The 14,870-nt window shown below is 40.2% G+C and overlaps 1 protein-coding gene across 2 annotated transcripts in view; it reads right to left on the bottom strand.

Annotated features, from left to right (window-relative positions):
- Positions 1–14,870, bottom strand: part of LOC137258424 (F-box only protein 31-like) — a 44,676-nt gene that overhangs the window by 17,938 nt on the left and 11,868 nt on the right. For both annotated transcript variants that reach the window (XM_067796101.1, XM_067796102.1), the window contains exons 3-8: positions 14,455–14,531; positions 10,029–10,202; positions 8,793–8,867; positions 4,424–4,530; positions 1,652–1,811; positions 1,070–1,293 (exon numbers count right to left, since the gene is read on the bottom strand). In XM_067796101.1, coding sequence (XP_067652202.1) covers positions 1,070–1,293; positions 1,652–1,811; positions 4,424–4,530; positions 8,793–8,867; positions 10,029–10,202; positions 14,455–14,531 — 817 coding nt within the window. The remainder of the gene's footprint in view (positions 1–1,069; positions 1,294–1,651; positions 1,812–4,423; positions 4,531–8,792; positions 8,868–10,028; positions 10,203–14,454; positions 14,532–14,870) is intronic.

The following is a 14,870-nucleotide window of genomic DNA, read 5'->3' as shown; positions in this document are numbered from 1 at the left end:
ATTGTTCTACATACACAGGGACATCAGGGGCATCCCTACATTGTTCTACATACACAGGGACATCAGGGACATCCCTACATTGTTCTACACACAGGGACATCAGGGACATCCCTACATTGTTCTACACACAGGGACATCAGGGACATCCCTACATTGTTCTACATACACAGGGACATCAGGGACATCCCTACATTGTTCTACACACAGGGACATCAGGGGCATCAATACATTGTTCTACACACAGGGACATCAGGGGCATCAATACATTGTTCTACACACAGGGACATCAGGGACATCCCTACATTGTTCTACACACAGGGACATCAGGGGCATCAATACATTGTTCTACACACAGGGACATCAGGGACATCCCTACATTGTTCTACACACAGGGACATCAGGGACATCCCTACATTGTTCTACACACAGGGACATCAGGGGCATCAATACATTGTTCTACATACACAGGGACATCAGGGACATCCCTACATTGTTCTACACACAGGGACATCAGGGACATCCCTACATTGTTCTACACACAGGGACATCAGGGGCATGAATACATTGTTCTACACACAGGGACATCAGGGACATCCCTACATTGTTCTACACACATAGGGACATCAGGGACATCCCTACATTGTTCTAGACACATAGGGAAATTCTTACATTGTTCTACACACACAGGGACATCCCTACGTTGTTCTTCACACACAGGACATCAGGGAAATCCTTACATTGTTCTACACACACAGGGACATCCCTACATTGTTGTTCACACACAGGGAACTCCTTACATTGTTCTACACACACAGGAACATCCCTATATTGTCAAACACCTAGAAAGACAATTTTTTGTGTAAACTTGATAGGTTACAAAGATTCACACTTAGTGTTGAGGGCTTGCCCAACCTTTCTGGCAATAATCATGTGTCAGCTGGGACTTTTTTTTCAAAAAGGTAGCTACGTCACTGGATGTCTTTATCTTACACATTACAGAGATATTTGACTTTGTTCTGTACACTAGAGATATCCTCACCTTGTTCTACACACAGCACAATATTCTCACCTTGCTCTACACATAGAGGGAGGGTGACTAAATCTCTCAAAGCAGTCGTCAGGAACCTGGAATGGCTGTGGTGGCAGATGTTGTAGGTCAATGTCTGGAGGCAGTTCTGGGATGTCAATCTCTTCCATTAACTCTACAGTCCTCTGCTGGTCCAAGGTGAGGACCATGGGGTGGTCCAGATCGATGTACAAACTGATCTTGTTGGCTGGCACATTTGGGTCACCCTGGAGATTTAGATAACAACCTATCAGTTAAATTTGACCTCAGTGAAATATTTTTGAAAGAATCAGGCCTTGGTTAGTGAAAGATCACTTCAGTTGTTTAAGATTGTGTTAAAATGAATCATGGGACACTTGCCAAGATGGTTCCAGCTGCCAGTTTTCACTGCCTGTCCATGCTGCAAACGTATGATTCTCCTTATGCTGCCCCTGTTTCCAGACTTATTTAAGCTGAAGGTGTCATTGGTGGGTACAACAGATATGAACCCAGGTATTTTTGAGTGTGTAAAAATCATGTAGAACTGGTGTGAGAGAGGTGCAGAATGTCATGGTTTTGTAGTAGCTGATTAGTCCTAATACTCACAGTTATTTTCCTTCCTTCTGCCTTGTTCTCTGTATCACTGTAGGACAGCTGTATTATCTCGATGCCATGACCACCATAGTTGCCCTTGAACAATCCCGGCTGTATTAAAGCCCCAGGTCGTGCCGGCTGCTCCATCACCCGTGTCATAGGGTAGGAGCATCTGTAGAAGGGGCGACAATCAACACTGAATCTGGTTGTGAGTAACTAAGGTACAATGGCTCAAGGGGAGACAAACTATATGAACGTACCGATGCAAATCTGTGCAGAACCCAGGGTTCATAAAAACAAATTTTTGTGGTGTTTATTTAAATCTCATTCTACCAATTTCCATGTCCAATCCAAAAACATTTAAGGCATATTACAATGTTAAAATTCTCATCAAATAGCAACTTTTAGGCTTAGAGATACTGACAGCCTAAATTGTAGTTTAAGCAAAATGAAGAATGACTGGAGCAAATGATGGTCAAGGTCAGATATTACTCCTAAGTGACACTTAGGGGAATCAACATCTAAAACCATGATCTATTATCGATGTCCTCTGCCAATCAGTTATTGATAAATGATCAATTACAGCTGATGAGATGACTGCTACACCATCACTTTTAATAAAAATATGTCATACGACACAAGATCTTTACCCATACATCTTAGAAATAGATTAAAAAACACTTTGACAAAAGGATATAGGAAATCACAGAGTATTTGACAAAAATATCAATGTTTGGCACTATTATTGCAGCTAAATGATATGTATGCCAAAATAGAGAAACACTGAACTCAAGATCTACGTGTCAACTTCAATGCAGAAATCAGAATAGAATGGCCATGCATCTAAGTGTAGACAAATATCAATGAAGGTATCTATTTCCAACCTTGTGAATTCTACGAGAACTGAGCCTTTCACAAACAAAGAATGTTTTCTCAAAGCAAACACAAGTGCAGGAAAGCGGGCATTTTATGGACAGTCTGAATAGCCAATCAAATTGCTTGTTTCGATCATATATATTATATTCACAGGAGTATTCATTATTTATAGAACCACATTTTCATAACATACAGTGGAATCTGTCTAAACCAGCACACACTGGGACTGAATATATAATCTGGTTCAGACAATGTGACGGATTGTTGAGCTGATGATAAATGTTTTATTTAGCATGGTCCAATGATGTATGCATCCACTCTAAAAGTGTTATTACGCAGCAAGCCACTACCTCATCAAAGTCACCATTATTACATGGTGTTCGGCAGGGATCAGTTCTCGGAACCCTTCTGTTCACAGTCTATATTCTCCCCATTGGTGACATTATCAGGAGGCATTTCATCAGTTTCCACATAAATGTGGATGATGCGCAGCTCTACACTGCTTTTGAATCAATTGATGTCTAAATCAATATCAACAAACATAATCTCTGCGTTCAGAGAAAATGGAATCGTGGATATCCAGCTATTGGATATCCTACTGACTGGATCCAAACATCATCTTATAAAGTTGAAGACTTCTTCTCCATCACTTTCACTTCGTATTGGCGACACAGATGTCCCACCAACAGAGAGTGCCAGGAATCTTGGTGTTATCCTTGATTCCAACATGTCCATGGATGCACACACCACCTCCATCAGTAGAGCCTGCTACAACATCTACAACACCAGCAAAGTCCGCCACTATCTCGATACTGACACCTGTATACTTCTGATGCATTGTCTTGTCACTTCTAAACTCGACTACTGCAATGCACCATATGAGAGCCTCCGCACTAAATCAATCCAGAAACTACAAAGAATCCAAGATTCTGCTGCCAGATGTATCACCCACACTCCTCAACATGACCACCCACCCAATGCCAATCTCCAAACCAACTGTCTGATCGAGCTTTCCGTTTTGCCAGCCCTGAACTGAGAAACTCTCTTCCAAAAGATACTTTTACATCTCTGCTACAGACTCACCTGTTCACTACTGCCTTTATGTAAAAGCTTAACTATGAACTATTTCCTTCTCCAATACTGTCACTGCGCCACTAAGCATCTCTATGGTGGACACTAGGTGCACTATAAATACATTTTTATTACGTGCACAAGAAGAAAACACCTGCTCCCTCGGCAAGGTATAGATTGACTTGTTTACACAATGCCATTTAGAAAGTGGTCAATTGCAACATGTCATATTTGGGATTTCAATTTCTTGATAAAGCACAAAGTCTAGTACTTTTGGAGGTTGAGTCCCATCCAGGATTCAAACCCTCACCCTCAGAGTCAGGCACCTAATCATTAGCACACAAAGTCAGCTGCCTAGCCTGCTTGTGGAAGTCGTGGTGGCTCAGTGGGTTAGGCGGATGACATATGTTGTATAGATAGACTTCCTGTATTATGGTTGTGATCCTGAGCCTACCTGTAGGTATTTACATATTTGCATGAACACCACTGGTTTATGTTATTTTTGAAGATAGTACACAATGATTCCGAATGGAATTTTTTTCAATCAGTTATCAAATTTTCATTGTCAAATGATAAAAAAATTCATTATTTGATCAATTGGTGCACCGCTACTAAGTGAGTTGAGTTTTTTCCACTTTTAGCAATATTCCAGCAATATTCCAGCAATATGACGACAGGAGACACGAGAAATGGGCTTCACACATTGTACCCGTGTGAGGAATCGAACCTGGGTCTAGAGCGTGACCAGTCAACACTTAAAGCAATAGGTTACATCATAGCCCACTAGCCTGATCACTGTGGGGCAATACAGACAAGAAGACAAGAGTGTTGACTCACCCAAGCTGTGTTGTGACGAGAAACTTCATCAGCAGCAACTCCTGGCCATGGACAAAGAACTCACTTGGAGGTCGACCCGTCTCCTGAGTCAACCATTCTTCAAACTCCTGCATTGACATGGATCGGCTGCCAGTTAACATTCAGTGAAGGAGAAACCAGGAATGCCAAACAAATACATGATTCAGAACATCCAACATGAGCAAAGGGGTGTATGACTGAGGGAATATCCTGCAGGCAAATTGTTAAATATTCCAGTGTCCGGTGTATATATGATTTCTATTGGTTCTACTCACTTAGTAACAAAACATGCTGGCAGGAAGACATGAACACTTAATTTAGAATTCTGCTTTTTCTTCCTGTCATATATTTTTATGAGAATAAAATGGTTACAAGGCCTTCCCACATAGTGTGTGAGCATAGTTTTGTGCTGCTGTTAGCAATATTCCATTAATATCACGGCAGGGGACACCACAAATGGCCTTCACATATTGTACCCATGTGGGAATCAAACCCAGGACTTTAGTGCAACGAACTTTAACCACTAGGCTAAACTACTGCCCCTCATTCCACATCTCACTTCATAAATAATAACAAAGACAGGTAGAGTAGTCATGTTAAAGCAATAACATGCTCTTAGCAAATTGGCTAAATATTTTGTAATACAGTGGAAGCACACTTATCTGGACCTGATGGGATCCAATGACATACATCAGCTAAATCACGTTAGTTACCTCTTACGACAGTTAGCTACAAGAAGGGTGAATGCTGAAGACCATTTATAACTTGCTTTGTAATGAATCCAACTTTTGTTGGTGGCAAGTAATTCGGATGTCTGGGAACAAGGCAATGACTATATAATACTGCTGGATTGAACTCTGAACAAGCAGGTCATCACATTAGCTCATTTGACTCTCTCTAATATACTACTCAAAATTTGATAAGGATCATAGATGTTTTTCTTTTTAAAAAGTTAATAACTGCATAACTGGCAATATTGTCAGAGGGAGGTCTTCCAAGTGGCCAGTACACTGCTTTTCATGAAAACACAGAGTAATCCTCCCTCACACACATCATCCAAGAAACTGGCAAACAACTTCATAACATTCTTTATGGAAAAGTTTCAGAACATTCGTAACATCCTTGATACATCTAAGGAAAACGAGGCTGCAATTTCAGACTTTGACAAACAAGCTGAACCAGTTATAGCATGTTTGCAACATGAAACACACTCTATACCAGCTGTAGCGTGTCTGACACAGTTTGTACCCACATGTGAAGATGAAGTTCGAAGAATTATCATGAAGAGTCCTACAAAGTCCTGTTCTCTGGATCCCTGTCCAACATGGCTACTCAAGCAATGCCAAGATGTTCTTTCTCCAGTCATCACCTCTATTGTAAATCTTTCGCTTACAGAGCATGAGGTACCACTTGTGTTGAAGGAAGCTTTAATAATGCCACTGCTGAAGAAGCCAACGCTCGATCAAGAACTTCTAAAAAATTACAGACCAGTTTCGAATCTGCCTTTCATTTCCAAACTGATTGAACGAGTCGTAGCACTACGGCTTCAAAAACATATGCAAGAAAGCAATCTTGGGGAAGTCCTACAGTCAGCCTACAAGGCTGGTCACAGCACGGAAACAGGTCTGCTGCGTGTCCAGAATGACTTTCTACAGGCAGTTGACAGTGAAGGAGCAGCAGTTCTTGTCCTACTAGACCTCTCAGCGGCGTTTGACACAATTGACCATGCAATTCTGTTGAACTTACTGCAATCACGCATCGGCGTAGAAGGAGATGAGTTGCGATGGTTCAGATCATACCTTTCGGGATGTCAACAGGCTGTCATCATCAACGGAGTTACCTCTGAATATAGTGAACTTAAGTTCGGAGTGCCCCAATACTTTTCACTATATATACACTCCCTACTGGAGACATAGCGAGGAATAATAATCTCAGTTTTCATCTTTATGCAGATGACACACAACTCTATCTCGGATTTAGGCCACTGATACCAACGTCAGTCGCTAATACCTTTGAAAGGGTGGAAAAGTGCATTGCTGACATCAGATGCTGGATGTCAACAAACTTTCTTAAACATAATGATGAAAAGACTGAGCTCCTGATTATCAAGTCCAAGCTTGAAGTTCCGAATTTACAAATTGGTGGCACCACTGTTGAGCCAAAGAAACACGCTCGAAACTTGGGGGTAATCTTTGATTCAACCCTCTGCATGGACAAGCATGTCAGCAACATCTGCAAAAATGCATACCACCAACTCAGAAACATTGGACAGATCAGAAAATATGTAGACGAGGATGCGCTACAAAGTCTTGTACATGCATTTGTAACATCACGTTTAGACTACTGCAACAGTCTCCTGTATGGCTCCCAACAGCAGCATCTTGACAAGCTACAGTGTGTGCAAAACATGGCTGCCAGACTTATTACCCATACTCGTATGCATGAGCACACAACACCAGTCCTGAAAGAGCTACACTGGCTCCCTGTGAGACAAAGAATTATCTTTAAACTTCTAACACTTGTGTACAATGCTCCGATGTACCTGCAAGAACTGACAACCACACACCAACCTGGACGTACACTGACATCTGCAGACCAGAAAATGCTGACAGTTCCACCATTTCGGATCAACACATATGGTTGGAGACCCTTCAGCAGAGCAGGCTCTGCTCTGTGGAATGGGCTACCGTTGGATGTCAGGCGATCTGAAAATTTCAGCAGCTTCCGGTCCACACTGAAGACCATCCTCCTCAAAAGAGCTTACAACTGAGCACTCTTGAGCAGGAGTACTTTCTGGATAAGATGGCCTATATAAATGCATAATTTATACATATTTATATTTATTTATAATATTGTGTTCAAGTGAAATCCAAAACATCTTCAACAAACTTGCACGTGCATTTCATGCCATGTTTTTCATCACAGTTTATGCTTTTGCTACCATTGGACGATTTTCACTCAGGCATTGGTGTCTTATTCTTTCTAAAATTTCGAACTCACTTGAGTGTTTACACAATGTTTATCAACACAATGCCCCCTCAATGTGTAAGGCGTCTCCTGACGACAGAACAACTGGCCAGATGTATTGGAACGCTTGACGCTGACTATGCACTAAACGTCAGTCAGAGCGTTGTAAATAGGGCCTGGATCCAACAGCAAACTTTTGCTACAGCAGCACACAGACATGGGGGTGGTCATCAGAGGTCGACAACCCAAAGCCAAAACCATTTTGTGGCTCTTCAGGCACGATGCCATCACTTCTGGACAGCAACCAGAATATGTAACGACCTCCTGAACCTACTCATGGGTGAATGTGTCCACTCAGATGATACGGAATCGTCTTCACAATGCAGGTCTCAACTCGAAAAGGGCATGAGTACGAATCCCTCTGACTGTTCGACACCGGATTGGACTGGGCTGAAGATCATGTCACTTGGGCACAAAATGATTGGGTTCCAGTTCTGTTGACTGATAAGTCCAGGTATTGTTTGGACTGTACAGACAGGAGGCACCGAGTGTGGTGACGACAATGTGAACGTTTCCATGATGCCAACTTCAGTGAACACGACCGTTATTGTGGTGCTTCCATCATGGTCTGGGGTGGAATCAGCAGGGATGGAAGAACAGATCTTCATATCCTGGAGAGAGGATCAATGACGGGGGTGTGGTACCGGGATGAGATCCTCGATGTTTACGTCACACCCTACGCTGGTGCTGTTGGCACTGAATTCATCTTGATGGATAATAACGCCTATCCTCATCACGCCAGGGTGGTGGAGCAGTACCTTTAGCAGGAGACAATTTTCCGCATGTACTGGCCAGCGTGCTCGCCGGACTTGAACCCGATTAGGCATGTCTGAAACATGCTGCAGGTTGCCCTTTCACGCCATAGAGCACAACCCACGACTTTGGCAGAGCTCGGAAACACCATCGTGGAAGAGTGGAACAACCTTTCCATTGGAAACATCCGGGTGCTCATTGACAGCATGGCTCGACGTTGTCCAGGCGTCATTGATACAAGGGGAGGCCATACCCGGTACTGACACTTCATCGACTAAGAGTAATGATGGACTATCCCCCTAAACTGTGTAATTCTTTCTCTGGTTTGCTGCTAACATTTTGTAATGAACACCTTATGGTGTTGTTATCAGATTTCAAGCATTCCGTATTGATAAAAGTTCATGCTGTTCATGAATTTTCATTCATAACCTGAGTAAACACGTTTCTGAGTCAAATTTAGGTCTTTTGTTATCTTAGTGGTAAATTACACACGCATAACCTAGTGATCCTTATCAAATTTTGAGTAGTATATGTAACTGAAGACTTTCAGGATGGAATTAAGACACTTTACCTTCTGCTTCCCCTCCGGGTGCTGGTGGTTGTTGTTTTCAGAACATTCAAACACCAGAAGCTGCCCATCTTCTCCCTACAACAAACCTAACATTGCATATACCACAACATGTAAACGTTGTTTTCATAGTGGAGAAGATGGTCAATGGATTATGTATAGTTTACAGACTGTTTGCTAATAGACCGATCCAGTCTGTCAATCAAAATTGGCGCATTCATTGATCTGCAATCTGCAGGCCAGGCGCTCATTGTGGATTTGTCAGACTGATTTCTGGGGTCAAAGCGATGTGCATCAAATTACGCCAAATTACGTTGGTTAGGGACGACCATAATAGCAAAACTTGTTACATATACAGATACAGAAAAATAAGGTGCATGAAGTACTCACTGTTGACGGGAAATATTTTTCTGCTTTGTTCATCAAAGGTAGAAACCTATGATTTCACATAAATGACTTAACTAAATTTGAACATCAGACAAAAGACTGAACTGAAAGTGCCTCACGCAGTGTTGACAATCTATTTACAGATACCGAAATGATCTACAACTACAAAAATGTGGTTGCGTTCATGTGTTTTTTATGAAATTACAATGGGAATTTAGAGGGAAAAAAAGAAACAACATACTTCATTTTCACTTCCCTGCTAGTATCTTGAAAGGACGTGAATTCACAGAACGATTAATTATTTCAAAAGAAAACTCGCTTCCTAACACGCAGGCACTGGCCACAACGATTTTTCATCGGGCATGTTACTCATTTTCAGTCACTATTTACAGTATGTCAACTAAGATATTAAAAATAAAATACATACAACTTTCTTCTTTAAATATCATTCACAAAACAATGGATACCAAAGTACCACAAGCAGAATTCATCCAAATCATTCCAAATCACATAAATTTTGCTGGTGGTGACGCCATTGTTACTAGTCTGAGGTTGTCTCCACCAAAGTCAAAAACAAAGTGGGCAGGGCTTATCGGCTTGGACTGGATCAGTCTATTGTTGAATTGGAAAGATTAGTAGAGAGGAGAATGATGCTTGGGCACTCACAAATAAAAGAGGTTGTTACCAATAAAGTTCTTCAATACTAATCCAGACACCATGACTTACAGCCAAAAACTGCTTTGTACACATTCACGTCTAGTAACTGACAGATCTCTGCTGACCTTTCATCAGTATTGCCAATTTCCAGTAGCATTTAGAGTAACTCTTCAAAGATGCAGGTTCACCTCTTACCCAAGACAGCTGTCCTTTGTGAGGGCCATTAAAACCCTTGAGGCAGAACACCTCCAGGATGGATGGATCCTCGGCCAAGTGTATGGAGAACAGGGGTCGTATCCTCAGGGGCTGGTCAACATGAGGATCCACCGGTGGGAAGCATTCTCTGCCTTTGATACAGCCCCTGTCAAACTGAAAGTAGAAAATCAAAAGTATAGTTCTTGCCAGTTCCATTCAAGATGTAACACAGCTGATCATGCCTATTGGGACAATTTATTGTGCATATTGTGAATTCAAATATGAATATATAATGACTCCTACAGCTTTGATAATAAACTAATAAGAAGTCCCAAACACTGTACATTCTACCATGACTTCGGTAAATACTGGACTGTGATTGGTTAATCAAAGTCATTCAGAGGTACATAATCACATTATACAGATTGAGATTACTATACAAATTGAGTTGAACAATGCCAACAGATCGTCTGCTTTCCAACGAAACATTTCACAAGCAAAAACGATTACGTAAATTCAGTGTAATGCCAAAACAGATGGAGTTATGGTCTATTTCATTATTTCCATATAAAGTGCATAACTTATTCATTTTATTATTTTAGATTTCGTTGACGATATGGCCACTGATCCTTATCCGTTAACGGAGAAATTGTTTCTAAATTAAATTCTATCATATTTCCGTAACACTACCTACAATTTCCAAACACAGTACCGGTTGGTTTATTTTCTAATTCAATCTTTAATTTCTTTACACTTCACACCAAAGTGATAACCAATATTTTTACAGTACAATGACTGAAATTAGCTATTGCTACACCCAAAGATTCACATAATAATCACTCATACTAATAATCTACAGTATAGCAATTTTGAAGCTGGCCTACATGTCAATGAACTGGTAAACATGTATCTGTTTATTGTTTTAATAGATGTCAAAGATGACGCGTTCGGTTTTAAATCAAATTTAGAGCTATTATAGTTTCGTTATATACCTCTGATCTTCCAACACAGTATGTTTATCTCCTAAATCAACCTACCATGATGTTACTTAATCTACCAGTTCTTAGTTCTACCAATATTATCCCAGCATAATGTAAATTACATCTGGATTTACGCAGTCACTACAGATGAAGTAGTGATGTAAGATTTTGTGTTTGTAAACAAGAAGTCAGTCTAAGTAAACTTAGTCTCAGTGTATTTTGTTATACTCCACCACTGAGTCTAACAAAACCTAGTAGAAGGTCGCGTCAGGTAACCTTTGTGCGACCAATGACCATCCAATCAAAGATGAGATGGTTAAATAGATTTCATCAATCAGACAATGGCTACTATTTAGGGATCAGAGGGACTTTCAAAATATTCAGGTCAGTGACACAGATCTCCACACAAACAAAAATCTGCATATAACACAGTTATTTGACCTGTAGTATATACGCTTTGGGGTTTCTGTTGACATGGTTACCATTAGCTAATATTTCCGCGAGATGACATCCTTGAATATTGTCAAAAACACCATTTTCAGTGACTGTTTACTCACTGTTGTCATGGTTGTACGTACGCTGTGTGCATCACCCAGAAGTGAGCGCACACTATATAGCATTCGGAATCGTTTGGGTACGCACCTTTTCGAGATAAATAGTTCAAAAGGTATGTGCGAATGTGCACTTTCGCGATCTGGTAAGGTGTATTCTGATTGGTCAATCTCAAAGGTTACCTGACGCGACCTCCCATAAGGTTTTGTTAGACTCAGTAGTGGAGTGTAAAGAAAAGTACTGAGGATAAGTTTACTTAGACTGACAAGAAGTCAGCTTCGGTTTCCTTCTGTCACCTTTCGGAAGTCACAAACTTGAAAGTAGAGTTTTTTATCCAAAGTTTTCCAGCAAACATATTTTTATGCCTCTGCACTAATGCAAAAACATCAAAACAGAAATGAACCCTAAAAAATAGTTCTCATTTATGACATCACCGATCAGCCAGTTGTCTGCATTGGTTAATGGTAATGTTAAAAGGTCATGACCTCAGAAGTTGGGGTGTTGTCTGGGGGAAAAATAACTGTGGAAACCCATTTCAGACACAATACTTGTGTATGTCATCTGCATCATTACACTTCAGGACGAAAACAATGATTCTGCTGAAAGTATGACAACTTGATAAAAACAAAATGCAAACATTAAAATTAAAGTTATAGGAGCAATGTCAGGCTATTACCTTGTTTAAGGAATGTATCTATAAATATCCACAAAAATTATTCAGTATAGGTTAGTAAATGTACATACACAAACACTACCTTTGGACAAATCCCCCATTTAAATCTGCATAAAAGTAATTAATCAATCAGCATGTTATCGGTTAATCCTTTGATCGATCCAGACACAAGAAATGACAAATAGGGACCTTTGTCGGGTAATCTAAGTGGCGTTACCTGTACCTGTTATAAATTAATTAACCGAGCATCAAATGAATGATGACAAATCACGTGTAAGAATATACCACCTAACACGAATTATGTGATTTTGACAGAATCATCTATGAAAACAAGGGATGTAACTCGGAAACTAGGCAAAACAGGAGACAAAACTAAATGATAGTAGATTGTGAGAACATATAGCTTCCACTTTTCACAACAGCTATTGCGATTTCATGTTTGTACAAATCTGTAAACGAAATACTTTCCCCCCTGAAATGCAGATGCATCCGAAAAGAAAACATTATCCCAATCTTGATTTTCATGAGCCCGACACCAGTTTAAACGTTTTTCCTTTTGTGCATCTTTCATCAACGGCGAGGGAATTCCACGTTTTTTCACCCAATTAAGTCTCTGTAATTCCTGCCTAACTGTTTCATTGCATACCTGAGGACTTCCTCTGCTAATCATTTCATTTCTGATGTTCTCAACACTTTTCAATTTGCCCCTACTCACAATCTGCCCAGGTCTTCGGCGATCCACAACACTGAATTTCCTAGGCCGACCTGCCCCTGCTTTGTGCTCTATCCCGGTTCCTGTTTGAATATTCTTCAAAGTTCTGTGTACTGTAGACAGAGGAATACCATGTCTACAAGCTAACACTTTAGCATCAGCCTCACCCCTTTCAAAATCATCTAGAATGAGCTTTCTTTTCTCTCTTGCTGTAAATTCTGCCATGTCAACACAGGAAGCCATCTGCTCAGACAAGGGAGATAACTCTTGACGTAATGAGCTGCCTTCTAAGCCTTCAAGAGTTGTCTCCCTTATTTAGTATGCTTAGTGCATAGTGAAAGCCCTTTTTCCAATCTTAGCATTATTAGAAAAAAAACAAAGATTTTCTCAATAATTTCTGGGAACACTGTAAATTTCATCACTTGCTAAATTTACTTGGTTTGTAAACGTTCACTCACCAGTATGTAGTCACATGTCAATATATATCTTTATATTTGGTCTCATAATCCTAATTACTTTATAATCATAATTGTATGCATTTTGAAACATAATAAAAAGAGGCGATCTTAACAGAAATGTAACATGTAGACATTTTATAGTTTTCCTATAAGAATCATACTTCGCACGCACGCCCTAGTGTATGTCATCTGCATCATTACACTTCAGGACGAAAACAATGATTCTGCTGAAAGTATGACAACTTGATAAAAACAAAATGCAAATATTAAAATTAAAGTTATAGGAGCAATGTCAGGCTATTACCTTGTTTAAGGAATGTATCTATAAATATCCACAAAAATTATTCAGTATAGGTTAGTAAATGTACATACACAAACACTACCTTTGGACAAATCCCCCATTTAAATCTGCATAAAAGTAATTAATCAATCAGCATGTTATCGGTTAATCCTTTGATCGATCCAGACACAAGAAATGACAAATAGGGACCTTTGTCGGGTAATCTAAGTGGCGTTACCTGTACCTGTTATAAATTAATTAGCCGAGCATCAAATGAATGATGACAAATCATGTGTAAGAATATACCACCTAACACGAATTATGTGATTTTGACAGAATCATCTATGAAAACAAGGGATGTAACTCGGAAACTAGGCAAAACAGGAGACAAAACTAAATGATAGTAGATTGTGAGAACATATAGCTTCCACTTTTCACAACAGCTATTGCGATTTCATGTTTGTACAAACCTGCAAATGAAATACTTTACCCCCTGAAATGCAGATGAATTCTGCATGGACCCTCATATCTATACCTACTATTACATTACGGAGACGTGCCCTCTGATTGGTTGAAATTTCGTTTGTGGTTGAGAATTGTGCACTGTTGTCAAAAAGGTCGATTTGAGTTAATTAAAGATCGAAATGAGCATTTTTAATGACAGGTTTCATTTATAACAATGTCAGTGAGTGACTTATGCATTTGCACCCCCTAATATATGTGATCTTTCATGCCAATTAGTCAACTCTACCTGTATTTTAATCAACCTACCTTAATGTCAATCAAACCTCCATAATGTCCAATTTCTGGCTGCCACCTTCCGATGCAGTTACCAAACTTACACAGCACTGAAACAAAGACAGTTACCATAGCAACAATATGATGCAGTGTATGCCAGAAGCTAATGAAGCTTTTGTTAATGTTTTATTTCAGCGCTTCACTCAGCACTGCTTCAGCAACATGAAGGCTGCCTGTAGATATTCAAGTCTGGACCAGATTACAGATGACGAGCACTGCTCCATTGGTGTATGACACCATGCCATTCATCCATTATGTCTCCGAGGTAACTGGTGTATCCTGTACACACAGAGGAGTGAGGTACAGACTACTGGGCAAGGATTTGCCCTAGTTGTTGACCCTTAGCAAATGAGATCGTGTATTTCTGAGCAAGACTGGTTCCTATCTAT

This window comes from Haliotis asinina, chromosome 12 (assembly GCF_037392515.1).
Source record: "Haliotis asinina isolate JCU_RB_2024 chromosome 12, JCU_Hal_asi_v2, whole genome shotgun sequence".
Taxonomy (NCBI): Eukaryota; Metazoa; Mollusca; class Gastropoda; order Lepetellida; family Haliotidae; genus Haliotis; species Haliotis asinina.
This window is presented reverse-complemented; position numbering and strand designations above follow the sequence as displayed.